Raw genomic sequence first — 26,086 nt, 5'->3', positions numbered from 1 at the left:
TTGTTTTCTCATTTGTGTGTAGATATGAATACAAATATGCAGATTTGAAAATTGATTACGTTTCCTACCTTACTTTGATACCGGGGGTTTGCACGTCGTCTGGTATCAAATTCTTGTGAAGACCTACCGATCGCCTGGGCGATCACCCAAAGAGTAGATTCTTCCTCTACACCAGATCCAGCCGATTCGTTCGCCATTCCCTCGACTGTACAATATCTCCTAACTCAGTCCTTGGCTGAATGTATGGCTTGATCGCAGTTCGAGCTTTAGTTCTCTGCTCGAAAGCATACGCCATGCTTATCAACTTCTCCTCACTGAACGCTGCTCCAGCAAAACCAATACCAAAAGGCAAGTTCGGTGCCAAGACATCAAGATTGCCGAAGTCATCTTTCACAATCGGTGTGTCATCTGGGTGCCGGCCGAAAGGAACAGCTATGACCGGCGTGCCCAGAAGCGCGGCGGGACCCAGGACAAATCTCGTTGGAAGTACCAGGGCGTCCAGCGAATGGTTCTTCAAAGCCCCGGCGTACCCCAATGGACCAGCAAGATACTTTCTCTCGGTGTAAAGCTCCCAGAAGAGGGGATCGGTGTTACGAACGCCTCTGGCGAGTTCTCTATCCCAGACTTCAGTATTATGTTCCGGATAGCCTTCGCGTGGGTCGCTTTGCGTCCAGTTTCGAAGCTCGGCGACCGTGGTGATGTTGTAAGGGTTGTATGTGAGCTTTGCAAAGTATTCTTCGAGGTTTGCGAGGAAGTCTGCGCCCATTACCTGGCTGGACAGATTGAGCAGACGTGTAACATGGTCGCCCACGGGAAGCCATACGTTGTCGATGATTTCAGCTCCGCCAGATCTCAGAACATCCACCGCAGAGTCGAAAACTGAGATGGAGTAGTTGGTATTTGGCCAAGGGAGGTCTTTGAACAGATGCCTCGGGATACCAATTCGTTTCCCCTGGAGACCTGAGTCAACACAAGCTGCAGCATAGTCGGGCGTCTTGGTGAACGGTATGGCTGAAGTGTAGTTGTCTCGAGCATCCGGACCCGTGATGGCTGCTAGTAAATGCGCAGCATCTTTCACTGTACGAGCCATCGGCCCGACTACATCCTGGTGCTCGGTAATGGGTATGACGAGGTGCCGTGAGACGAGACCGAGAGTGGGTTTGATCCCCACGAGATTGGAGACATCGCAGGGCATAGTAATCGATCCCAGAGTCTCCGTTCCAAGCGAAGCCCACGCGAGACCGATTGAAGATGCGATACCACTTCCTGAGGAGGACTCCAGCGGATCTTGGTTTGGATAGTACGCCCCGATCGGCTGGCCCCCTCGAGCAGACCATCCAGCGCTGGAGTTCGTACCCCGGCACGTCGCCCATTGAGCCATGGTGGCCTTGCCAAGAATGACCGCACCGGCTCTGCGGAGCTTGTCCGCTACGGTGCTGTCTTCGCCGACTCTTGCTCCGACGAGCGCGAAAGAGCCAGCAGTGTTATTCATCTTGTCGTTGGTCGCAATGTTGTCCTTCAGGAGAACTGGGATGCCGTGCAGAGGTCCAAGAAGAGGTCCGCCTTGCGCCCGAGCTCGGTCTAGAGAAGCAGCGATGGAGACTACATCAGGGTTGATTTCGGCGACTGCATGGAGGTCATCGTTGACCTCATCAATGCGAGCAACGTAGGCATTCACCAAGTCAACACTAGTGAAGAGGCCGCTGTCGAGCCCTTGGCGTAGATCATCTAAAGTTGCGTCTAGAAGAGGCGGGAACTGGGCAGTTGAAGGCTGTCGGCAGAATGAAGCTGCATACACCGAACACAAAAGGCGTGAGACGGCCTTGGCAATCCAAGATGATGCCATGCTTTTGGTGTTTTAAGTGCAACTGATGTGAGATTTGGTCTCACGAACCACTGACATACTCAAATGTCAGACAATGCTTCGTGCAGATGTAATCGCGATATCCATGGACACGTTCTTCTAGGCTGACGCCAGCCTCAAATAGGTTCGGAGGATTACAATCCCGGTCAGCAATCTCGTGTTATCCAGCAAGGGGATTCGTGCGATTAGTGGGGTATTTGTCTCACTTGCATCTGAATGTAGCTGCCTCATCTAGCTAGATCGTTGAACAGCTGAATCTTGATAAGCTGCTGGAGATCAAAATACAACCCTGAAAGCCGCCGATGACTCGGTATGCATGTTCGGAGGAAACCCCGGATTCAGTGGGGCTCTTCTCGGACCGGCCCCGGATTCACGGTAACAGTCGATGCACTCTGATCGGCAGCAACCCGGCTTGCCCGGCACTCACCGCTTCTCACCGGATGATACTGGGAATGCTGCAATCGACCATGGTTTTATGAGCATCCTCTGCACACGCGATATGCGCCCCGCTGACCAAGTAGAGTCAGCGGTCAGCTCCACAGTGTATTCGCTGGCAAATGCTGAGCGGCTGGGATGCGCTCGCTTACGCCCATCCTGGGGTGGTAAGCAAGCCCAACAGCGCGGTCTTGAAAAGCCCGTGTCATCTCCCATTTGAAGTATCATGAGATCCAATTTCAAATGCGTTCGGCAAAGCAAGATTCCGCCATTTTGCCAGCTTGAGGTGTGGTACAAAGCGCCTGTTCCGCCTGAGCGCTTCCCGCCCCTGAAGCGTGGGGAAGTCCGGCATTCCGATACTAGCGCCCGCCGAAGGTTCGCAACCGGCCAAGATGTTGAACCAAATCTACAACTTCTTCCTGGAAGAAGACGTCGAAACAGAGATCAAACGAACGCTCGTTCAACTGAACCTGACTCCACTCATGGCGGAAAACACTCCCGCGGGGCCCACCGGTCTCCCTCCTCGCAAGGGTATGCTTCTAGACCTCGTCTCCGATCTAGCTCAATCGGTCTGACAGCCTGCAGTTGACACATTCACCGGAGATGTGATCCATCACGACACGTACCCAGAGATCAATCCACTCACTTCATCAGACTGCTCCGAGAAAGCTGTTCTCATCACGGGTGCCAGCAAGGGACTGGGCAGAGCCATTGCGATCGGCTACGCCGAAGCCGGCGCATCTCATATCGCGGTAGCTGCTCGATCAGACGTCTCTTCTACTGTCGCTGCTGTTCGTGAAGCGGCAAAGAACGCTGGGCGAGATGAGCCCACAGTGTTTGCCCTCGAGATGGACGTCAGTGACATGGCCAGCGTAAGAGCGGCAGCGGAGAGGCTAACGACCGAATGGAGGCGGCTGGACATCTTGGTCAACAACGCCGGTTACATGGCCCCATTCAACTTGCTGCTGGACACGGATGATGACGAGTACATGAAAGCATGGGATGTGAACTACTGGGGCACGTACAGAGTCACCAAAGCGTTCTTGCCTTTAATGCTCAAGGGCGGCGACAAGACGATTGTCAACATGTCTTCAGTTGCGGCGCACTTCATGGGGGCTGGCGGAGGTGCATACCATGTGTCAAAGTTCGCCCTCATACGCTTTACCGAGTTCGTTCAAGATGAGTATGGTGGTCAGGTACGTCTCATGCAGCCCGAATCTGCGTTATACCTTACGGCCGAGGCTGACGATGCAACTGGTAGGGGGTTCTCGCATTCTCCATCCACCCTGGTGGTATTCCGACCGACTTATCGTCAAATCTACCCGAGAAGCTACAATGTAAGAAGGTCGATTTTCTATTTTTTGGACAGAATATGCTGACGTTCGAGTAGTCAGGATGACCGATACCCCAGAGCTTGCCGCCCATTCCATCCCCTATCTTACCAGTCAGAAGAGGGAGTGGCTTGGTGGAAGATGGCTTAGCTGCATGTGGGATATGCCAAAGCTGATCACCATGGAGAAAGAGATTGTGGAGAATAATCTGTTGAAGTTCAAGTGCATGGGCTTATAAAATAAGGCTAAATGTAGTTCGATGTTGGTATTGGAGGGGCGCATGAAATAACAAGAACCTTTTGATGATGTCCAAATGTAATGAGATGACACTAGTCCTCGATGGAATTGAATCATTTATTGTACGACAAGTGTGATTCTTGGCACACTCTACTGCAGCTCACATGCAGCACACGAACTTGCTTTAATAAACCATGGAATCCTTCCCAGTGTTGGTGACTCGTAGATTCGTGACTCGGCGAGTCTACGAGATATGATTCCCTTGAGGGTCCAATTCCAAAGATTAGCTTACGAGATCGGGTTTTAGATAGCCGCTCTCTTAAGCCTGCTCAAAAGACCCGATTGTTGGGCATGTCAGCATTGTCTCGCTTGGCTGCATGTCATACTAGACAGCCGAGCCGCAGTGCCGTCTGGGCCTTGGCAAGGCATTCAAAAAACAACATCAGGCTGCGTGTAGCTTTTCCCAACATCAGCCGCTCACGAGCATCAACATCAGACGTTGCTAAGGTTTGGAATCCCGAGTGTTGCAAGCAACCCATCGCTCATATTCATCTAGAACGCGGCATGTTTAGATCAAAGGGCCGGACTCACGACGTGCAGGGCTCCAGGCGTGAGCGAGGGATATTTACCCTACCAGCCGGCCCACGATGGCAGCGAGATGCACGGCTTCTCGGTATATTTCCCCATTTAGCTGCTTCATGCCGGTCCGGATTAAGACTAATTCATGACCTTTAAAGGAAATGCAACTATCAGCGAATCGCAGCATGCTGCAGGACCCGCGGAACAACCGGAAGAAGAACAAGCTGCCAAAGAGGAGCGATTTTGGTTCCGGTGGTTAGGAAAGGTCTTTATGACTTTCATTTACAAGCCGATAAAATCGTTGCTATGGATGATAACACCTCTCGTGGTCTATGTTCTTGAGCTTCTCGAAAGCTTCAACTCAGTTGCAGCGGCACCGCTAGCCATTTTCATGATGATCTGGGTCTTTATTGGGCTTCCCTGGTTAATTAGCACAGGAGTGCTTTAGAATGATGGAGTGTTTTGATTGAAGATGAGGTTACCTATGTAGTAAAAAGTCTCAACCCTTTAGAACATTTCATGTGTTGAGCCCTGGTTAGTGTCGGTGTGAGTTGCTCACCCAATGATCGTCAAATTCCAATGTATCTTAATCGAAGGCATCCACGTATGAAACGGGGCTTCTAAGTCTTCTGGTCATGACCCAACTACTTGGTAGCTTTTAAGCATGACCATGACTTGGACACAATGGATGCATCATTGCAACCCACCCTGTTCAGTTGAACACCTCGTTCCAATCTCCACGTCAAGACCTCTGATGTGCCCACGGCTACTAAGTCCTACGCCGGGTACAGTCGGGAAAGAGAACGTGCTCGAAAATTGATTGGATCGCGACTTGCAGCCTGTCTGTCCTACAGTAATTGCACCCTAGCAATGGGAAAATGCAGCCTAACACAGCCTGATCATTGTGTTTCAGTCGCAACGATCCTCTTGCCGTTCTGGCAGAATGTCCCACTGCAACTTTTGTTCAGAGGCTCTCACTCACACACATGTATGCTAGGGCTGTAGAGGTATGCGCTGTGAGTGGTTCAACCAGGGGCAGACGGGCATATTTACAGGGGGGCAACAACCGAAGCGAGTCTTGGCGGCTGCCTTGCACACCCCTACATTTTGCTGGTTACATTCAACGACGGGTGCGCTGTTTGATTCGACGCCTGCTTGCTTCTCAAAGGATCCTTCCGCCGCTTATGTAGATCATCGTCTGGTGTGATGGAGCACGAAGTCAGCAGAACACAAGCTAAAAGCCTCCATGCCTCCCCGCCAAGTCGAGAGGCTGGAGTTTCCCAATGTCAGCACCAACTCGGGCATAGTGCTAGGAGTTGCAAGCATCCGACATGGCGTTCAACCTTCATCCGAGTTCGAGGGACCCCTCACCGCAATCTCAGATGAGAGACCAGCAGTACAGCGTCTCACCGGTCTCACCGAATCTCTCCCGGCGCACATCGGAGACACGACTGGGGCCGACTGATGCGGAGCGGCCGTCATCGGAAAGCCGCGTCAAGCGCACCGGCGGCCCTGAGGCCCAAGTTGCTGAAGTCAACGACCCGCTAGTCTCTGTTGATGGGCAGAATCAGACAAGATCGTACAAGCCCGTTGCCACGGATGACCAGGCCAACGGCAACATCTCAGGCCGCAGAAATTACAATGCCACGGCGCCCACCATCTTCGCCGACTTCGCTGTCGTTGTTTTGCCGTTAGCTGTCATCGTCTTCATTGTACTAGTATGGCGCCTTGACGGCTCACAAGTTGGAGACAATCTCTCAGCCTGGGAGAACGCAATCACCGTGGTATGTATAGCCGTCGTCATAATTACGAAAGAAGAGTCGACTATCGGTATGATGATGCTGACAATTTGAACATAGCTTGCCACGGCATTCCCTATTCTCTTTGCGTCGGTTATTGGCCGTTTGATGTCAGAGGCTGCTCGATGGAAGCTTGAGAAGGGAGGCACTATGGGCTTCCTCGAGCAGCTAATGGGTAGCAGGACCGTCGGCTCAACTGTCATTACCCTCTTCCAACTCCGAACGCTGAATTTCGTCGCTATTGGACTGTTCCTCGTCTGGGCGTGTTCACCCCTAGGAGCACAAGCATTCCTACGCATGATGGACACGAGTCTGGTACCTGACCCGAGTCCCGTCGACATAGCCTATTTCGACACGCAAGCGCCTCTCGCAGATGGCGTATCGTCGGGACAGGGTAGCAGCGTCGTCGACAGTCTGAACAGACCGAAGCTTGCGAGTCTGGCAACACTGTACACGATCCTCGTCGGAACACCGAAGGCGAACAAAATCGACGCCATGGACCTGTGGGGGAACGTGAGAATCCCTTACTTGAGTGCGGATGCAGATAGTACGTGGAGGAGCATCTCGAACAACCCCGAAGAGGTCGAGTACTCGTCCTTAGCAGGTGTTCCAGTCCACTATGCTGGAACTGGAAACGCAACTTTCTCGCTGGAGTCGAGCTACATCCGCCTCGTGTGCCCAAACGCTACCAAGTTTCCCGCTTCGGATATCGCCAAGGGCACTGCAAACAGGACGGCCAAGGCCAACGTGACGACCGATTATATGACTGAGGAGTACCCTAATGGAACATGGCGAGGATACGACTACCAACGAGGCTCCGGAGGCTACATCTCAACTCAATGGGGAATTGCCATTGACAGGTTCGTTGACTTGTACTGGATAACCCACGGAAAGGAGGGACAGGGATGGGACTGGATGCCAGCATATGCAGACAACGGAAGCCTGGCCGTATTCTCCAACGAAACCGGAATCGACGCAGGTCCGACGAAATTTCTGCTCCGAATGGCTCTGGCGCAACCCCAAATCACCAAGAAGAACCGCGACAATCTAGAGATCAGCTGCGACATCACCCAGAAGTACGTCGAGTCACGCGTCAGTTGCTCGTACCCCGCGGGCCAGCGATCTTGCCGAGTCAGCGAGCAGCGATTGTCACAAAAGATCCATGCGCCGGAGCAAATCACCCAGCTATCTTTCCCTCGATCGTTCGACTTCTTCGCCGGAGAGATGCCCGTCGCCACAGGCAGGGATATGACTGGCTTCATCGACCCGACCTTGTACTATCTCAAAGACCCGACCTACGAAACATTTCGTCTGGCACGGCAGTATTGATGGACGAGCTCGACACTTCGAAAGTCGGCGCACGATTTGGACAGCTGCTTAACACGTATCTGACCCTCAGCCAAGTTTCCAGCACGATTGCAAACACCAGCGCCGAAGCGGATGCCGTTTTCCGGCCCAACATCACCTTCATAGGGGAGTCGTCGACCCTGCTGGAGACATACGTCATCTCAAAGCTGTGGATATCACTCTGCTTGCTGTCTGCCGTCGTTCTCCTGGCTGGAGGCATTCTCAGCGTCGTGTTCATTCACTTGACCCACGGCCCTGAGATTCTCGGCTACGTCTCCACGACGATCCGGAACTCGAAGTACATTGATCTTCCGTCAAGTACAACTTGGCTGGATGGCTCGGAACTGACCAATGAGCTGAAGAAGTTGAGGATAAGGTACGGGTTCATTCGCGACGAGTCGAGGCAGCCGATTATGGCCGTCGGCCATGAAGAGGAAACCGCTCGGATCAAAGATGTTCTAGCTAGGAAGTAGATGATGGAGAAATAAGATGATTGGGGCAACTACGATGAACTTGGATTTTCGTAAGTGAAAGTGACTCTCGATCCAAAAGCTGCATGGCTCCTCCTGCGTTTGGTCTCTGGAACTTGGTGTGGGAAGGCGGTTCCAACCTTATAAGTCGGAGTCAGGGAAAGAACCATCGATGCCTCGCAGGATAGTACCTCTCTCGAGCGCGAGACTACTACTTGTCCATTTTCAACGTCATTCTTGGTCTCCCCCGAACGTCAACAAGTCTTCAACGAACATCAGCAAGTCTTCGCCAAAGCATCAACAACTCTAACCAACGCTGCGTCACCACATTATCTCCCCTGACATTCTCCATCTCGCATCAGTATCATCTCGTTTTATTAACACAAGAACATCTCAAAATGTCTCCTGGCGCCTCCAGCTCCGAACGGGATGGCACGAATGGGCCGCCTGATTCTTCTCAGTCACATCAGCTTACCTCGTCCTCCGACTTGGAGGGTTCGCCAGCTCCAGTCGATGCTCAACCATCAACTTCCCGGCAGACGGGGGCGACTGGACCTCCAGCTGCACCACAATCACCTCGAAGGCCATACGCTGCATTCCTTAGGAATCGGCCTGCCTCGTCTTCTCCTCAACCAAGATCAACTCCCGAACTACCTAACAGTAGACTTCCTGGCTCGCCTAGACCAGCTCCATTCGATGCTCAACAATCCACTTCCCAGCAAACGGGCGCGAGTGAACCTCTCGCTGCACCACGGCCCGTTCGATTATCATACGCTGCGGTCCTTAGGTACCAGCCTGCTTCGTCTTCTCCTCCACCAAGATCAAGTTCCGAGCTACCGAACAGCAGACTTCCTGGTTCGCCTGTACCAGTTCTTCGGTCCTCGCCACCGATAGCTCAGGGTCGAACATCTCGGCTTGCACCTATGATGAGGTCATCTCCACTTCTGAACGGCACGACCAGATCTCCCAGCCTGAGCAATCAATCTCCTGTGCTTCTTCCCCCTCAGAGATCAACTCCCGATCCAGCGGGCCTCAGACCTCCTGGCTCTCCCCGGCCAGCACGTCTGACGTCTCCGTCGAGCTTCAGCAGTGATGCAGGCCAGTTTCCCCCCCTCCAAACGTCAATTATCGGACAGACGGGCGAGAGTAGGCCTTCGGAGGCGCCCCAGCTAGCACGCCGTGGCTTTTCTTCCGAGCTACCGACCTTGGCTGGTGCTCACACATCGACGAGTGCCACCACAAATGACAACGTACCGATCCCCTCCGCCCAAAATAATGCAGCACAGGAGATACCTGCGCCGAACCCGCCGGGGATTTCACAGGACGCTATGGACTGGACTCCTGACGTTGACGTTACGGTCGACGGCACCAGCCGCTCGCGAACAAGAGATATACAACAGCCGACCCAAACACAGCAACGCCAGGACGGTTCACAGATGTGTTCTACGCCTCCCCCACCTCATTCTGTTTCAAGATCTCGTTCTCCGCGCGCGAGAAATCAAACAGGGTTCCGAAGCCGCGAGGATAGTGCACGGTATGTGTCACTTCCAAGCTTGCGGCCATTGATTGACTAACATGACCTAGAAACAGCGATGCTCTCGGAGGGGGCCCTTCCGTTCAGCCAACTCAGGGTAATATCCCGCCACGCGATATTCCTGGGGCTACTTCAGCAGTGCCTACAGTTCAGGCACATGCCTCCTCGAGTAATGATTTTACAGTACCGTCAGATCTGCCTCAACTGAGGTCAGAGACTATCTGGAGAGACGAACTTGACGGTGAGTCCATGGAGATAGACCGTTCGCCACATCCCTCAAATGACGGGAGTTCAGCTAGCCCCTCGGTGCCGGAGCGAACTCATGGATCTTCATCTGAGAATATACTCAACGATGACTCAGTCACCCCTCAGTCTAGTGCCGACGATGACCTCGCCGATCCTAGCTTCCATGCAAGCTCTGCATTTGAAGAACTCACGCAAAACACTCCATTGGAGCACGACACACCACCGGAAGACCCCCCCAGAGATAGCTGGCCATCTTGGCCGCAGAGTAGACAAAGTATGCCCCTCCCCCATCCCAGCTTTATCCTATTGTCTGAGGGACTACAAACCCTTTCTCTGCCTCACGAACCACCGCAGACAGTTTCTTCGATAGCCCAGCCTCAAACGAACACGGGGCTTGAGGAAGATCTCGGGGATTTTAACGTTGAGCCCGAGTCATCCAGTTCCGAGTCGCCTTAGATGCAGTCGCTTGGTCTAGTTTAAATAAGGAATGGGTTGTTTAGAGCGCGGATTATTACGAATGATGGAGCGGTTAACCATTAGCCCAGCGTCACATGCAGAAATAGATGTTTACTTGCGACGAGACTGCTTAATGCCTACTGCCGTGATCTGAGAACCGCTATCATCTGCCAGAAAGCGATTTGATCCTAAGGACAAGCACCGGAATGCCTCTTGACATCTTAATGGCAGCCATCAGTACATACTGGTCACCTGGGAGTTTCTTTGCGCACCGATCCGACCACGGACCCGCGCCGACCAACTGGGAAACCGACGACCATCTCCGAGCCTCATCATCGGTCTGAGGACCATTCTGAGAATTAGCGTCGTCGAGTCCTGTAGAATGAGAGCCAATCATCTCCCAAATCGAAGCTTGAGCGTCGTCGTTTGTGTTGATGAAGCAGCCCAGGCGGTCTTCTCCCGGAACTTCTTTGACGGCAACGGTGACCTTGCTGCTGTAAATATGAGGGGACTCACGGTGCGTCACCGAACATTGCAGAACGACTTGGTGCGCGTGCGACTCGGGGAGCCTGAAAACTTCGAGCCCATAATCCTCTGCCTTCAGTCCTGGGAAAGTGCCGGGCGGGATTGTTGACCTGCAAAATCCAATCCGTAACGGATCGTTGTCCTCCAGCGAGACGGTGAACATGTCCAATCCCCTGAAATCCTCTTCGACTTGTTGGTCCGATATCTTCAGGTACATCGGAAGCGGGTCGTCAAAGCGGATTCCGGCCTGTGGGATGTAGTAGATGTAGGGCGAGCTCAGTCTGGACACTGACAAATTAGTGTTGGGTTGGAAGTTCTGCAGCTCAATGCAGAGAAATCCATTCAGCGATCCTCGGGCGCCATCGAGGCTTTCCACAATCATGCACTTTGGCCACAATAAGCACCTACGTCCTCCATTGACCCGGGTACTCGGCAGCTGGACATGTAAACCGCGGCTAGTGATGGTTGGGGGCGTATTTAGGAGCACATCGGGGTGCCAACTGATGTCCGCCGACCAAGGCTGTAACGTGATCACGTATTTCCACCTCCAAGTCACTAGAAAGCCAACTCTGTGGCCCTGGAGATCGACAATTTTGATATCCTTGAAAGCACTGGGTGCCGTTGCCAGAACGCCGCATGTGGTTGTCTGTCGGGAAAGGCCTGTCCACAGCAGAATGCTGAGGTCCTCTGATGTACGGAGAATTTCCTGTTGAAGGCGGATGAACGCCTGCGAGCCTTCCCCGTAGAGCAGAGGCATATGTATGCCGAAGATGCCCAGGAGACAGTAAGCCAGGTCCTCCTGCCTGGTGGTTTCCCTGTTTGAAGCCCAAGACATACGTTCTCCGGTGGGAACAACGGTATGAGTGGTTGTTCCGTCTAATATGTCGAGCCGAATACCCGTCTTATCGTGTAGCAAGTCGAGCAGAGACGCCTTGGTGCCGATTTCTTCCCAGTTCTGGTCGTAAAATTCGATAGCCCTGGGAGCTATAAGCTCTTGAAGAGTCCATCCTCGGGTAAACCATTTGGCACTATGAAATTGTCGGCGATCGACATCCCCCGGATATTGAGATGGTAAATCGCTCAGGTAGACGTAGCAAACTCTGGCCTGCCGATACCATCGAAACATGGAGTTGATGGCCTCGGAGAGCTCGGCGCTCGATGTCTTGTCGATGCAGCACGTGTCTAGCCAAGCCCAGTCAAAACCGTCGCGACGGGCCTGTGCACAGCATGCCTCGATCTTCTTGAACCCTTTTTTGGACCGCCCAGCAGTGGTTGACAAGTCCTGGAGACTCACTTCGTCATTTTCCCAGGTGTGAGAGAGGATGGCGTATGGAGGAACGTCGCCGATAAACTCATTGAGATCGAGCGTCGTGGTGTGAAGAAGCCTCATGTTGTCTCGCTCTCAAGGACAAGCTCGCCGGTTATGCGCCCACTTGGTTGTGGATGTTGAAAGCTGACAATCAGGCTAGCGGTTGGAATCAGTGGGAAAGCGAAGCACCCCCATTGGTAGCCAAGATGAACGGATTTGTCGCGCATCTTGCTGCATCTGTCATTGGCCACAGGCGGCTGCATCATCAGTAGCGGTTCAGATGGAGCTGGATGACAGCCTGATGGAAAGTCAGCAGAAGCTTGTCCGTCAGATTATCCGTAAGCAACCGAGTTTTCCTGGATCATAGCATCACAAAAGTAAGCAAAACACAGTTGAAGCATCATTCACCATGGCGTCCCTCCAAGCATCGACGTGGCGGACTCTTGGCCTGTCTGTCGCAGCAAGCTACGCGGCCCTCGGGGCATTGGACGTCCTCCTTCCGTACCGGGCGGGGTATGAGTTCTTCGGGCTCCCGCCGTCGGACGCGGTAGGGCGACTGGTGCCGCTCCTCGGAGTACGGGACCTGGCAATCGCAGCAGCGCTGTTCGCACTCGCGCGGCAGGGCAAGGGTCCGGAGATGGGAACGGTGATCCTCGCTGGTACGATCCTCTGCGTCTGGGACGCCGTGGCCATTTGGCAAGCAAAAGGGCCGAAGTTGTGAGTAGCTTGGCTAGCGAAATGAGACCGGGCTCGCTGACATGATGACACTCGCAGAGGCGGAACCATCGCGGCCGGGGTGGTTGTCGTGACGGCCATCGGCATTGGACTGGTGCGGTCATGAGACGAGGCAGCCAGGGGATGGGTAGCGCAGCGCAAAGTGAAGGGGCAACTCGGTCCTCATGATCCCATCACCGAGGCTGCGCGTCTGTGGTTTCTCCCAGGGTCCTGCAGCTGGGTTGAGGCGAGCTTGGTGGCATGACGGGTGGAGGAACGAGATTGGCGTGGGCGAGCTAGGTTCCGTGGTTCCTTAGGCGTTTGTGGCTTTGGGGCCCGGGGGTCTCCCGTGCGCCAGACGTCATCCGTCGTCAGAGTCATCAGGGGGCGCGCGGGCCGAGAGCTTTGGCAGCTGTCGCATTGGATGTTTCTGAGCTTTCCATGCAGCGGCATCAACGGTCGTTTAAATCGATAAAGGCATTTACCAGACGGTATCAAAGCAGCCGACGTCTCCGAGGTGATGGAGCTGCAACATCAGATGCAAATGGCAAACAAACACATCCCATGAGTAGAATTCAGCAAATGGGAGCTTGCCATGGCAGCTTTCCCCAATCATGGAGCTGAGGATCCTCAGGCACAAAGTGCAGCTTCGGGCAGGGACTGGGCAGGGCAGGCACTAGAGGCAGGCACTGCTTGCCGTGTGGTGGTGCAATGGGGAGGGGCAGCAACGCCTGCACGGGTGCGCTTTCCCCAGGCTCAAGGGTCACGGGCGGGGTAGAACCAGGTCTTATGCAGCAGCTGCGGCCAAACAGCTTCCCTTCTCTGCGCGAAAGTGTCTCCCGACCCCCAGCGAAGTGAGTGACAGACCACATTCTCGACCTGCTGGACTGGCTTCTACCTATCGAAGCTCTCCGTCCCATGTGCCTTGTGCCTGAGCCAGCAAGCGCCCATTGCCATACCAACCTGCCTGCTTTACTTGCTGGCTTGATTGTTGCTTTCCAGACTGAAGCGAGGTGGCTGACGTCCGAACGAGTACAAAACACCACCACCTCCCATCCAGCCCCTCTTTCCTCCCGCCTACATTAACAACATCGACACTACAACCCATACCCATCGCGAACCAAACTTGCACTTGCGACCAACCGGATATCCTGAATCATACAGCTTGTCCAGCCCACGAAAGCAAGGCGGAAGAAGCTTTTGCACATCTCAATACCACCGAAAAACAAGGCGAGACATCCCTCGACCAAGAGACAGTTCGCCCCGTTCGACCGCAGATACGAACCCAGAACCAAAGGTCCAAACAACCAAGAACCATCAAACTACCCCGGCAAAGCACCAATCCACCATGGCCGACGACAGCACCAACAACACGCAGCAACCCGCCGTCGACGAGACCCCCATCTCGCCCTCTCGCGGCGACCGCAAGAACTCCCTTGAGGCACACCTCCAACACCGTCCCGACCGGGCGGAACTCGTCGAGAGTGAGTCTCGCCCGTCACCCAATCCCTCGCAATTCGCCTCCTTTGCCTCACGGCCTCACTTCCCTGTTTTCCCCTTTTTCGAACTACCACCGGACCCCTGCAACCACTCTTCCCTCCAAACCCCACCACCCGTCTGCCCGCCTCACCCGCCGATCCCAACCACTAAACCCAGAGCATCCACCCGCCGGCGCATCATGAATATCACCCCATGATATCCCCAACTAGTAAACCCTTGAGCATCGTGACCACAGTGAGACTGACCACAACCCGCCTCGCAGAGAACATCCTTCCCGCATCCAACGCCGCGCCGTCTTTGATCGCCCACCAGAAGGAGCTCGAGATGCACATGCGCGCAGACTCCCTCAACGACAAGCTCTCCCACCGTCCCGACCCCCAGGAGCTCGTCAAGGAGGGCGTGCTCAAGGAGGACCCGCGCACCGCTGAAGACAAGTACGCCGAGGCCATCGAGGACGAGTACGCCAAGCGTGAGGGTGGTGCTTAAAGACGTCCCGTTCACAGCCTCATCATGACTACCCATGAACTGGGGCGGACGGGATAGATTGTGGAGAAGTAAACCCGGCACTCTTGCGATTGCGATGCGACGTCAACGAGCCGCTGCGGATGACTTGCAATACGATGTAGGATCAATCGCACTTTGCAGTTTACATGTGGAGGCGGACGGGTCCCTTGTTTTCCTTGATGAGATATGAATAAACATCCAAACCGAATCACACCCAAAAACAGGTCGAATTGACGCTGGAACCAGGCAATGCGGGACGTCTTTTTCCTTGCAGATGGTTATCCTTAGCTAGCTGATCTACTTGTTTCCCAACATATCACAAAAAACAATAATCACTGCACTCAATCACGAACATGCATGCTCGCGCCATCGTCTCCATCAGCCCTATCGTAAATGCTACCATGATGCACACAATCAAGATGCGATGACATTTCAGGGTCTCCATCCCATCCATCCCGTCGTACCCATCCCCATCCGTCTATTCTTGGAACACTCTCGTCCGGTCGAGGGTCGTTTACATGTGAACGAGCCCCTGTCGGATTCGCATGACCTCATCGCCTTGCTCCGAATCCCAGAGCCAGTGCATCTATCCCAGTTCTCTCCTGCACTTCGGAGCTGTTGTTCCCTGCCTGCCAGGTCAGCGGGCCCAGGCCTGGCGTGGTGGTGTCTCTCTCCTCTCTCAAAGCCACTCCAGCACTCATAGCTGCCATCTGCCCTTGCATGAAAGTACCATACTGCGGTAATGCAGGGCATCCAACCGCCGCAGCGAATCACCGGCCACCCGACCGTCCAGCGTTGCAGTGCCCGTACATACCCAGCTCCTCGGGGCATTTACTCGGGGCCTCGCTCACTCACTGGCAGGGAAAACAAGGAAGGGGACCACTGAGACCTCAAGGGTCCACGGGGCGGAGGACATGTTTTGCAGCAGCCGGATTCTGCACGTCAAACAGGCACGGGACGAGAAAAAGAACGAAGCAAGTCATTCACACGACGGACAGGCATTCACTTTCGAAAATAGTAACTGCAAAACATAATTATGGGAAACCGAAAGGGGAAGGAGGTTGAGAAATTGGGGGAAAAAACAATGATTTGTTTGAAACCAGGTGTTGTTGAAGAAGACGCTGTTGGCTGCCAATGCACCGCCCGCGAACCCCAATCTAATCTAAACAGGCACATATACACACTGCTATGCTATGATGGTACAACAATCTGCAAGTAATCAATCCCGTGCCTCCGTCATGCCCTATGGCCCCGTCGTCTTGGGTCCCTCCGCGTGCATCTCGCATTATAATCCTTGCCCGTGAAAAATCTCCAAATATTTCTCCGATATCCCATAAATGTTACAAGTATGCCGTACAGATGTTGTCCCTGCCGCCGATGCCCCCTGATGTCCTAGTCCCCTAACGCCAATGTATGCAAAACAAAAAGATGATGATGATGATGATGATGATGATGAACGGTGATGTGGTATCGACGTCGATGGCTCAGGATCGACGGAAGGTGCCGCCGTAGTTTGGTGACGGGGCGCCGTGCTCGTAGCCAGACTGGTTGCGGTTGACCACCGTGACTCTCTTGGATGAGACCTTGCTCGAGGACATGTGGTTCTCGGCGCCGTGGACGCGGTGGTAGACGGGGTCGGCTGGTGAGAGCGAGCGAGGGGTGTAAGAGCCGTTGGAGGATGGGTAAGAGCCCGAGGACGCGGTGTAGGCGCTGCTGATGGAGGGAGCGGCCTGGTGGATGATGACTGGTCTGGAAGACATTTTGTGTGATGTGAGGTTTTGTTTGTAAGGTGTGGTGTTGAGCTTGGTCTCGAGAACGGTGACTTGGTCGAGATGAGAGAGGATGAAGACTCGGTTGAGGAAGATGGCTTTGTGTAGACAGATGTTTGGTTACTTGCTTGGTGAGAGACAAGAGCAGGAAGAGGAGAGAGGCCGAGGGCAGGATAGATATATACTTGGAAGAGGAGGACTGTTTGCAAACACACTTGATGTGGGATGGGATGGGATGCCTCTATCAAGTACACTGGTGCATAGCCATCAGCACTTGCCGGAGCCAGGGTCAAGCTGGTCGTGGGTACAGCAGACGGGACCCATCTGGGTTGCTTGCCTGGCCATGCCATGCATCCGGACCATGCCAGGCCAGGCCGGGAGAAAGACAGCCCTGGGGAAAGTCTTGCAGCCGTGTACGCGGCTGAGCACCAAGTGGAAAAGTGGCCAGGAGACAGGATGTGGTGGTCGCTGGCGCTGGGCGACGGACGGGCGAAGGTGGACAGGCAGTGGGGGGCGGGTAGCATCATGGAGCCCCCTTGGACCTCGGACCATGAACCTTGGAACCTGGGGCTGACCGTGAGAAAGAAGGGTGTCGCCTTGCTGCTGGAAGTCCTTGGGCAGCTTTGTCATATCCCAGGCCACTGGATGCAGGGACCGTTGGGCACAGGATGAGGGCAAAGGTGGTTAGTCTCTGTTTGTTAACGTCCTGGATCACCGAAGAAGCAGGGAAGAGCGTTGTTGTTTGATGTTGCAGGTGCAGCAGAAAGGGTGGTGTTGCATGGTGGACCCGCCAGCATGGAAAGGAAACTCTTGCTGGAAAAGTCCTGCCGATGCCTCAGTAACTTTGTCAACTTCGACCCGGACCAACGTCCCGGCGAATGACAGAGCTTCTGCTGCGCGAGAGCAGTGCCCCGGTGGCGAACAACACGGAATGATTGGGCCTGACGACAACTGCGGGGCGCATTCGCCAGGGCGATGATTGACGGACTGCCGCTCTGTTTCGGCCTATTACTGCCGCCTCCAGGTGTGTGTACTTTGTTGTGTCCGTGGTGAACCCTTTGCTTCATGACACTGGCATTTTACGCCTCCCAAATTAAGCGCCGTTGATATTGTCATCTTGCTTCGTCATGCGCGCAACGGGAAGCAAGTGCAAATCGTACCAGAAACCCGGAGTGCATGCCAGCCTGCTTTCATTACGAAGCAGCAACGCGCGTTTATGCAGCCTTGAGCCTGTGGCTGCTCGGCGCCCAGTCTTCTTCAGCTTTGGGGGCTGTTTTGCAGTGGAAAATGGAAAAAGCTGACAGTCCAGGAGGCCCTCCCCGTCTGTCTGAAGTCTGTCACTGTCTGGACTAGATCAGGCTGCGGCATAATTAGATAGCCTGGGCTGGAGGGAGCATGGGCATGGTTGGCTGCTTCAAGCGCCGTGCAGCAAAAGCTTCGAGGAAAGGCCCCGAAGGGTCCGACGTGGGTTGTACGTGTCCGGTGTCTTCGAAATCCGAAGAACATCTTCTCTAGAGTGTGAAAGGCCGAATTTGGCATTCCACAAAGTTGAAAATTTTTCTTCTTTTTTCTGCCATCGATGTAGGCTGGCTTAGACCCCGGCGAAGCGACGCCATCGCTGCCCAACCTCCCAACCCATGGCCTGATGGTCGATGTTCCTTGGTCGTAAGTGCAATCTTGCTTTTCTGCCCTCTCATCTCAGAGTTTCCACTCAAACGGGACCGCCCGCCGGAGACAAGCAAAAATGTCTGTGTTTTTTCTCGAAGCGGCCCAGTCGGGCTCACCAACGGGTCAGAGAGTTCGGATCGTGCCTGATGTTTTGAAGATTGCTGGGGGGAAACCCTGTCATGCGGGCTGCGACAGCGACCCAACTGGCCGCCATCCAGCCCTTTCGATCGGGTCTCCAGCGGGTGAGTATGCATGTGGCAGCGATCGCTCCAGTAGCGCAGGTTGTCTGCAGCATGTAATGCAGTGAATGCACGAAATGGGCAACGGATCGCGGATAGCAGTCTGCTGCGAGTGCTCTTTTCGCCGTGTGGAGTGGTTCATGCCTCTGGCGTGCAGACGGAGATGGGCAAGTAGGGCGGGCTGCATGGTTTGATCTGCGACTGGAGGTCGACGACAGACGGCCAGACGGGCTCTGGCAGAAGAGACGACGGAGCTAATGCCGAAGACATTCGAAATGGCAAACCCTCAAAAGCGTATAGCACAGGTGTGCTAGAGTGCGCATGTCTGTAAACCTTCTCTAAGTGGCCGTTCTGTCGTTTGTCATTATCATATCGACATGCCGGACGGATAGGCAAGGAACCCTTTTGCGCCGACCCTCTACGACGAGAAGTCGGTCGCCTGATAGGTTTCTGTTGCTGCAGTAGTCTCCGTGAAGCTGGCAATCGACTGGTGCTCGAGCATGTCTGACAGGCACGCGACAGCACCGACTCGCCGGAGGTGGGTAGCACCTCAACAGCACCTCAACCGCAGGCCGTGATGGTCGCGATGACTATCCTTTGGGTTATGATTGGCGTTGACGTCGGGCTAATGAGACGCGACTGCGTGGTCCCTGTCTGCCTCAACAGCTCGTGTTGTTCCGCCTCGGCCGAAATGACATTTGGGCACGCTGCACAGCCCAGACACCGATGACTCCATCGCAGCCACGTCGAGATCACAAGCTGTGGCTTGGAAAAAGAAAACACCAAAGGGTAGAAGCCGGGAACCAAATCGACGACCGGTCCAGACACACGAGGCAAGACATGCTGCGGCTCATGGATTCCTGGGCGAACTGGGGTTGAGTCAAATGACTCGGAAAAAAGCCCATCGCGAGTCCAAGGCGGTCGATAGCCTCATGTGCGGTTGACAGACCCCCACAACTATCACCAATAATCCTCGTGAAAAGGAATGGTGGATGGGAGCGTTGCTTGGGGTTGTTGCTGGTGCTTGACGTCACATAGAGTCCAGAGCTGTCAGCTGGAGCTCAGCTTGGGCAGGTCCCTGGCGATAAGCCACCCTCGTCACCTGCAGGTGCCCTTTATCGATAACAAAAACGGGTCCGTATCTCCGGATTATCCCTGTGAATGAGCCAATCGGAAAATAGCAATGAGGGAGAGGCGGCGTGGCTTCAACCCACCACAGCTGCGGCGGTGGCCCCTCGTTGCAGCTGTCTTCCTTGTTGCTCGCCAGCTGTTCGTCTCTAATTCGACCAATTGACTGCTCAATCACAGCATCTCGACCTTCTTCAGCACAGTCTACCGCCTCACCGTCCCAATTCAGCCATAATGCAGGGTCTCCTCCTCTCTCTCGGCCTCCTGGCCTCCAGCGCCGTCAGCGTCGCCGCCGCCGAGCTCCAGATCGACGTTACCCAGGCCGTCGAGTGCGAGCGCAAGACCAAGAATGGCGACAAGGTCAACATGCACTACCGCGGCACTCTCCAGTCCAACGGACAGAAGTTTGATGCCAGTAAGATGCTGCGCCGATTGCCAGGTCCATGGATGATACTGACGTCTCGTTTCTCAAGGCTACGACCGCGGAACCCCTTTCAGCTTCAAGCTTGGTAGCGGCCAGGTCATTAAGGGGTTAGTCCAATCACTCGGCTGACAAGCAAAGACCGAAGAAACATGACTGACAACGTTGCAGCTGGGACCAGGGTCTTCTTGACATGTGCATTGGCGAGAAGAGGTAAGATGGGCGACAACCAAACGTTCGAGACCAACCGATCCTGACGCCTTACAGGACATTGACCATCCCTCCTGAGCTGGGCTATGGCAACCGCGGCATGGGCCCCATCCCCGCCGGCTCAACCCTTGGTATGTACAATCGACAATCAAATCATTGACGACTCCGGCTAACCGTTATCTTCCGCAGTCTTCGAGACCGAGCTCATTGGCATCGACGGCGTTCCCAAGCCTGAGAAGATCATCATCAAGGCCACCGAGAAGGCCAGCGAGGCCGCTGAGGCAGCCAAGGAGGGCGTTGCTCAAAAGGTCGCCAGCAAGGTTGCCGAGGCTGCCGATGTTGTCAAGACTATTGTCGCCGACTCTGACGCCGACGGCCAGGAGCACAACGAGCTCTAGACGGGAGCAACCATACAGGGCGTTAGACATGCGTTGGCTAGAAAAAAAGGAAATGTCCGCTTTGGGCTTACTGCCTTTCCCAAAAGAAACACGGGTCTGCATCATAGCATGGACCGGCGAATACAGGTTGACATGAGAAATATTTGACGTGCAACGAAGTTGTTATGATTCTAGGCGAGCAATAATGCCAATCAATTTACGCGAAAATTCGCCTTACTACATTCGGCGCACCCAACAATTTCGCAGTCACTTTGTGGTTGTTTGTAATTACATCGTGATGTCATTAAGATTGATTGCTAACGGTCTTTGTACAGAACAAATTGAAACCTCACTCCCTGCGCCGAAACTGCCCAGGTTTAAGGCTCCCACATTGCCTCGTTCGTTAATCCTTAACCAGCCTGGTACACGGCCAGGGCGGCAACATGTGGGTTGATCATGGTCAAGTTGTAAGGCGTGATATACAAGTCGGTGTCAGTCAACGCCAAGAACATAGTCGAGTTGATCGCCGGGTCAAACTCCCAAGTCGACACGTTCGGCTGGATAGTGTACGCAGTGCGGTCCTCCAGACTGACGTTCTGCAGGGCAGAGTACGTGACGTTCAGCTGCGAAACCCACGCGGCGAACTTGGGTTCCTTCACGTTCGTCGAGGTGATGTAGCTGTTGTTCGGGCCGACCGGTTGACCCGGCGCATCCCACTGCAAAAACACCTGGCGGCCGGCATACGACAGCGGCATGGTCCGGTTCTGCGAGATGGCCGGGTTGCAGTCCTCCTCAGGATCCGTGGCGTTCACACAAGATTCAGAGTCGGTGATATTCCCCGTCGCCGCCGTGTTAGCCCACCCGCCGGTCGTCTCGTTCCAGGCACTCGATCCGTTGATGCGGTACGGGTTCGGCTGGTTGAGGATGTGCAGCGCAGGGAAATTCTGCCAGATCAGCCGCGTCTGGTTCCACGGGCAGCTAGAGATGTACGGCGCCAACAGCGTCCACGCCCAGCTCTGCGGTATGCCGACGGTGTGCCGCTCGGGCATCGGGAACAGGCCCTCAAACTGCCGGAAGATCATCTGCTGGCGCGCCTCGGTCGTGATGCTCTGCAACAGCAGCTGCGCGGCGGGGCCTGAGTTCAGGTGCGGCAGGAAGCCGTAGACGCCGGCCTCGCCCCAGCGCGTGAGCTTCTGGTTGAAGTCAATATACTCGCGGAGGTTCGAGACGGGGTAGTTGTACGTGCACTGCTGCGGGGCTTCAGCGCCAAGCATGTTCGTGATGACGGTCGCGTGGCCGATCTCTTGCTCCGCCATGAACTGCAGCAGGTACCGGTCTTCGGCGTTCAAGCCGAGCTCCTCGAAGTCTTCGACGGGGTACGTGGCCAAGCCCCAGTGGAAAAGGTCGAGCTCGATGTACTCCTGGTATAGGGCCAGAGCGAGAGATTGGTAGTCGAAGTCGCTTTGGACGCGGTATACTGGCGCGGAGCCGTTGGTGCCGAGACCGCCGGCAGGAGTGTACGGTGCGGGCTGGTCGCCGTGGAGAGCGCCGTCCGCTGGGTAGTCGTACGCATCGTCTGGGGGAGGAAGCTGCGGCACCTCTGAGGCGAGAATGCTGGTTGAGATGGCCCCCGTCGTGGTTGGCGATGGTCCTGTGTAAGGGCCATGAGAAGTCACATTCTGGACGGGAACTTGGGAGGCAGTGATTGTTGGCTCGGAAGTGACTGTTGTCTGAGGCTCAGAGACGAACGGGACCGCGCGGATTGTCGTCGCTAAGGCGAGAAGCCCAGCATGTTGGAGGATGCTTCGGGGCGCCATTATCCTAGTCATCTTGTTTTCTGTGAGGATGTGCTGAAGAATTCAGCTTTCTGTGAACACATGAACAGGTCTTGCTTCTTATAGAAGACAAATCTGGATTGCACAGCTACGCAAAGCGTCGGGACTAAGACTCCATTACAACATCACAGAATCACCTCCCGATCTCGGCTCGCCATTTCCCCAGCGACCTGGGCATTAGCCGCTGGGGATGAGTTCATAGACTCGGGATGAACGGCTCATCGGAGAATTTCTCATCTCAAAAGGAAGAAATTACGGGGAGAGTTGCAACGTCTTACGCGCTACAGAGTCTTTGGGTGTAATTGTGCCGTCATCCGCCTGATTGAGCCTAACGGACCAGCTTACAAACAAGCTCAGGCGTTTGTTTCCTCGGCATACGAAGGGGAAATAAGAAACCATCGAATTTCCGATGTTCCACGGTAGAACCGCAATTACTCCCACAGCCTTACCAACGGAAAGACGTCAGTAGTACCTCACGGAGTCAGGTCCGGTGTGGGGCTAACCGGTCCAGGGGGGCGCCGGTGGATCTGCTCCGCCGGGCCGTGACTGGTCGGCCCCGGTGTTGATGACGCTTACATCGGACGGATGAGGCTCTTTTTCGAAGCCCAGATGGAATTATCCCTTGCTTCGGAATGTGGAAGGGCGTCGGGAAGGACGTTCATTTAGATGAACTTATGGAACAACGACTGCGCGATGATGTTGAACGTGGGAAACGACATTATTCTGCGTGTCGTCCTTGATCGGTCTCCGGATGTTTAGGTCCGGAGGAAGGTCGGATTGTCGCATTTTCCATTCTCTATGCCAACCTAAGCGACTTCTTTGGACAACCACAGCAAATCCCGATCAAAGACCTCATCACGCAGAAAACATGGGGTACACAACATGATCGAGATGCATTAGCACGTATCTCAATTTGAATCAATCTCATCTAACCAACTCCGGCGACGGTCCAAGACTCTAGCCTTGGATGCAAGATCTAGCCGCGCGGAGTCTATTACTCAAGCCTCTCAACTACCACCCCTATCTCCGGCGCCGTTCCAAGATTCGGCCACGCCCTCTACACCCTTCTAGTTCTGCTTCTGCATTTTATGGATCATCAAGTCCACGTCGTCTCGGCACGAGTCGCCGCCGCACCCCAATACCAAATCGTTCCTCCACCGGGCCGACGGTTAGTTACCGTCTAACACCCACTTCTTCTTGTCGTAGCTCGCGGGCCACACTCCGTTCTTGCCAGGCGCGATGATGCCGTTGGGGTCGAGGGCGTTCTTGATCGCCTCGTTAAGCTGCATTTGCGCGTTGTCGTTCCAGTTGAAGGCGTCGGCGACGGGGTCCATGAGGGCAGTGTGCGCGCGGAACTGGCCCCAGCCGTGTGCTGTGGTCTCCTTAATCAGCTCGTGGGCCAGCTTGCGGATGCGCGTAACATCGTCAGGCACGTCGAGACGGTACGGGATGCCGATAACGTGGTCTTGGTGACCATTAGCACAATGTTTCCTGGTCGAGATTCACACTCAAGATTCGTGACTTACGAAGTTCTCGCATGCCGACGGCGAATGCACCGAGGTAGTCGAACCCATACTTTGTGATGAGATTCTTGGCTACATCGTGCTGCTTCTTGGCGTCTTCGCCCGAGACCTTGGAGATGGGGGCCCACAGGAGCTGACCGCCGTTGGGAAGCCAGCTATAGCTCATGTTAGCTCATGTCTCCGGCGATGCGATGATATGCCACTTACTTCAGACATCTCAACTCCTCCACGGTCGGAATACCCTGCATCAACAACTCACGGGCACGCAGCGGGCTCTCCCGGGCGCGGTCCTCAGGAAGGAAGAACCGCGACCCCGTTATTGCGAGGAACTCGTGCTTGATGACGCCCAGCAGGACATCACGGACGGGCTTGGGCCCGTAGACAGCACCAATCAGCTGCCACCGTCCGAAGTCGAGCTTCTTCGCAATGGCATTGACTTCGTCTTCGGACAGTGGGCCCTCCTTGTCGGTGTATTTCGTCTTGGGCCCGCAGTGCGCGGCATTCAACAGAGTGTGCCGGAGAAACGGGACGTTCTGGAGGACCATCTGAAGACGGAGCGGCCGGATTATGTCGACCACCTTGGGCAAGTCCGAGTCGTTCTCAAAGGTGATCTCGTAGGGCTGGTACCCGCCGGGGTTGGGCATCAGCCACATCCCGATCTTGGTTACGATGCCGAGGTTGCTCTGGGAGAAGAGGCCATCGTTGTACGGGCCGTAGCCGGTGTTGAACAGCTGCCACGTCTCGCAGCCAGGCTGCTCGTCGGGGCGGAGATTTTTGTCGGCATTGGGGTTCGGCACACCGCCCATCCCCGTGCGCACCAGCTTCCCATTCGGCAGCACGACCTCCATGCCGCAGTGCATACCCCAATGATCGCCATACGGCGTTGCGCCGACGCCTCTCTCGACGGCATTGCCGAGCACGGAGCCCTGGCCGACAGGCACAGAGAGCCACAGGTGCTCGCGCAGGTTGTGCTTCTCCAGGTACTCATGCAGATCCCTAAAGCTAACACCAGGCTCCAGCAGAACATAGGCGCCCTCCACGTTGACCTCCAGGATGCGGTTCATGTGGTGGCCCAGGTCCATGACCACGGAGCCCGGGACGCGGGGGGAGGCGCCGCCGTAGCCGAAGTTGCGCCCGAGGGAGATGGGCCAGACGGGCATGACGAGGTCGTTGCACAGGCCGACGAGGGCCTGGACGTCCGGGACATGGCGCGGGGTGACGACGGCCGAGGCGACGAATTTTGTCTTTTCGTAGAGGGGGAAGTGGTCGTGTGACTTGGGCTGGTTCAGGTACGAGTCGCCCTCAAGGGGCTTGTCTTTGGGGATCACGCGGACATTTTCGGTGCCGCAGATCTCTTGGGCGCGAACAATAAACTCTTGGAACTTTTCGGGTGTGAAGTTTGGAGGGAGAGTTATAGGTTCTGGGATTGGTGCCATTGTGGATGATCGGATGGTTGGCTACGTGGAAAGGGGGTTCTCTGGATGTAGAAAGGTGTCCAGCAGATTATCAAGATACAGATGGTCCTGATGCTCCTTCATATCCCACTGTTAATTGGGATATTGAATCTTTTTAATACCAATCTCGACCGTCGGTCTCGCATCAATCACTATGCAACTTCAGCATGACGGTGGATCCTCGAGACAAGTCAACCTCGCGGACCGGACCACGATCAAGCAATTCATGGTACGGAGGCGACGTCGTGGGGCAATTTTCCTTGCCCGTTTTAGATCCGCAAAGATCACCTTCGGGCAGAGCGTATACAGATACGGGGGCAGTCGGCAAGAGTCAACTAGGCCATGCTACCCGGGGAACTACGAGAGACCGAGGCTCTGTGCCGACAGAGTCGGGTCCGTCCGAAGTCGATACTGATATACGCGGCTCTTTCTACTTATTAAGGGGTGGCTTGCAGAGGTCGCTTTAGGTCAATGGACCGACCACCTGTTCGACGTCGACAGCTGCCTAATACGAACAATACCAAGCAGACACTTACTCGTTTTGAGACTGACAGATGCTTCCGACATGTGGCTTGAGAGATGTCCGGCGTGGCCAGGATGCCGACTCCACGT

The 26,086-nt window shown here is 54.8% G+C and overlaps 10 protein-coding genes across 10 annotated transcripts; 5 read left to right on the top strand and 5 right to left on the bottom strand.

The window, feature by feature from the left end:
• Positions 1-166: 166 nt before the first annotated feature.
• CGGC5_v011923 (putative amidase) lies at positions 167-1,846 on the bottom strand (the record flags this gene model as incomplete). Its single annotated transcript, XM_032030704.1, has 1 exon — positions 167-1,846. One exon carries the CDS (start codon positions 1,844-1,846, stop codon positions 167-169), a length of 1,680 nt encoding a protein of 559 aa, XP_031889853.1.
• Positions 1,847-2,691: 845 nt separating this feature from the next.
• Positions 2,692-4,706, top strand: citE-1 (Short chain dehydrogenase citE; the record flags this gene model as incomplete). The annotated part of the gene is made up of 7 exons (XM_066152619.1): positions 2,692-2,830; positions 2,885-3,495; positions 3,561-3,636; positions 3,690-3,852; positions 4,314-4,374; positions 4,424-4,540; positions 4,605-4,706. The coding sequence occupies 7 exons, from the start codon at positions 2,692-2,694 to the stop codon at positions 4,704-4,706; spliced, it is 1,269 nt and encodes a 422-aa protein (XP_066008045.1).
• A 1,071-nt stretch (positions 4,707-5,777) lies between these two features.
• On the top strand, positions 5,778-8,065 carry CGGC5_v011921 (uncharacterized protein; the record flags this gene model as incomplete). The annotated part of the gene is made up of 3 exons (XM_066152618.1): positions 5,778-6,230; positions 6,306-7,519; positions 7,645-8,065. The coding sequence occupies 3 exons, from the start codon at positions 5,778-5,780 to the stop codon at positions 8,063-8,065; spliced, it is 2,088 nt and encodes a 695-aa protein (XP_066008046.1).
• A 2,396-nt stretch (positions 8,066-10,461) lies between these two features.
• On the bottom strand, positions 10,462-12,213 carry CGGC5_v011920 (Vegetative incompatibility protein HET-E-1; the record flags this gene model as incomplete). Its single annotated transcript, XM_032030700.1, has 1 exon — positions 10,462-12,213. One exon carries the CDS (start codon positions 12,211-12,213, stop codon positions 10,462-10,464), a length of 1,752 nt encoding a protein of 583 aa, XP_031889631.1.
• A 328-nt stretch (positions 12,214-12,541) lies between these two features.
• Positions 12,542-12,973, top strand: CGGC5_v011919 (uncharacterized protein; the record flags this gene model as incomplete). The annotated part of the gene is made up of 2 exons (XM_032030699.1): positions 12,542-12,849; positions 12,907-12,973. 2 exons carry the CDS (start codon positions 12,542-12,544, stop codon positions 12,971-12,973), a joined length of 375 nt encoding a protein of 124 aa, XP_031889636.1.
• Positions 12,974-14,194: 1,221 nt separating this feature from the next.
• Mkl2 (MKL/myocardin-like protein 2) lies at positions 14,195-14,832 on the top strand (the record flags this gene model as incomplete). Its single annotated transcript, XM_032030698.1, has 2 exons — positions 14,195-14,330; positions 14,609-14,832. The coding sequence occupies 2 exons, from the start codon at positions 14,195-14,197 to the stop codon at positions 14,830-14,832; spliced, it is 360 nt and encodes a 119-aa protein (XP_031889637.1).
• Positions 14,833-16,334: 1,502 nt separating this feature from the next.
• Positions 16,335-16,610, bottom strand: CGGC5_v011917 (uncharacterized protein; the record flags this gene model as incomplete). Its single annotated transcript, XM_032030697.1, has 1 exon — positions 16,335-16,610. One exon carries the CDS (start codon positions 16,608-16,610, stop codon positions 16,335-16,337), a length of 276 nt encoding a protein of 91 aa, XP_031889638.1.
• A 3,278-nt stretch (positions 16,611-19,888) lies between these two features.
• Positions 19,889-20,683, top strand: fkr-5 (FK506-binding protein 2; the record flags this gene model as incomplete). The annotated part of the gene is made up of 5 exons (XM_032030696.1): positions 19,889-20,069; positions 20,128-20,185; positions 20,247-20,288; positions 20,343-20,416; positions 20,475-20,683. The coding sequence occupies 5 exons, from the start codon at positions 19,889-19,891 to the stop codon at positions 20,681-20,683; spliced, it is 564 nt and encodes a 187-aa protein (XP_031889639.1).
• A 389-nt stretch (positions 20,684-21,072) lies between these two features.
• On the bottom strand, positions 21,073-22,491 carry rds1-0 (Protein rds1; the record flags this gene model as incomplete). The annotated part of the gene is made up of 1 exon (XM_032030695.2): positions 21,073-22,491. One exon carries the CDS (start codon positions 22,489-22,491, stop codon positions 21,073-21,075), a length of 1,419 nt encoding a protein of 472 aa, XP_031889632.2.
• Positions 22,492-23,666: 1,175 nt separating this feature from the next.
• On the bottom strand, positions 23,667-25,456 carry VAOA-0 (Vanillyl-alcohol oxidase; the record flags this gene model as incomplete). The annotated part of the gene is made up of 3 exons (XM_032030694.1): positions 23,667-23,962; positions 24,024-24,175; positions 24,228-25,456. The coding sequence occupies 3 exons, from the start codon at positions 25,454-25,456 to the stop codon at positions 23,667-23,669; spliced, it is 1,677 nt and encodes a 558-aa protein (XP_031889633.1).
• Positions 25,457-26,086: the final 630 nt, after the last annotated feature.

This window comes from Colletotrichum fructicola, assembly GCF_000319635.2.
Source record: "Colletotrichum fructicola Nara gc5 chromosome Unknown KSG_Nara_v1_contig07, whole genome shotgun sequence".
Classification (NCBI taxonomy): Eukaryota; Fungi; Ascomycota; class Sordariomycetes; order Glomerellales; family Glomerellaceae; genus Colletotrichum; species Colletotrichum fructicola.
This window is presented reverse-complemented; position numbering and strand designations above follow the sequence as displayed.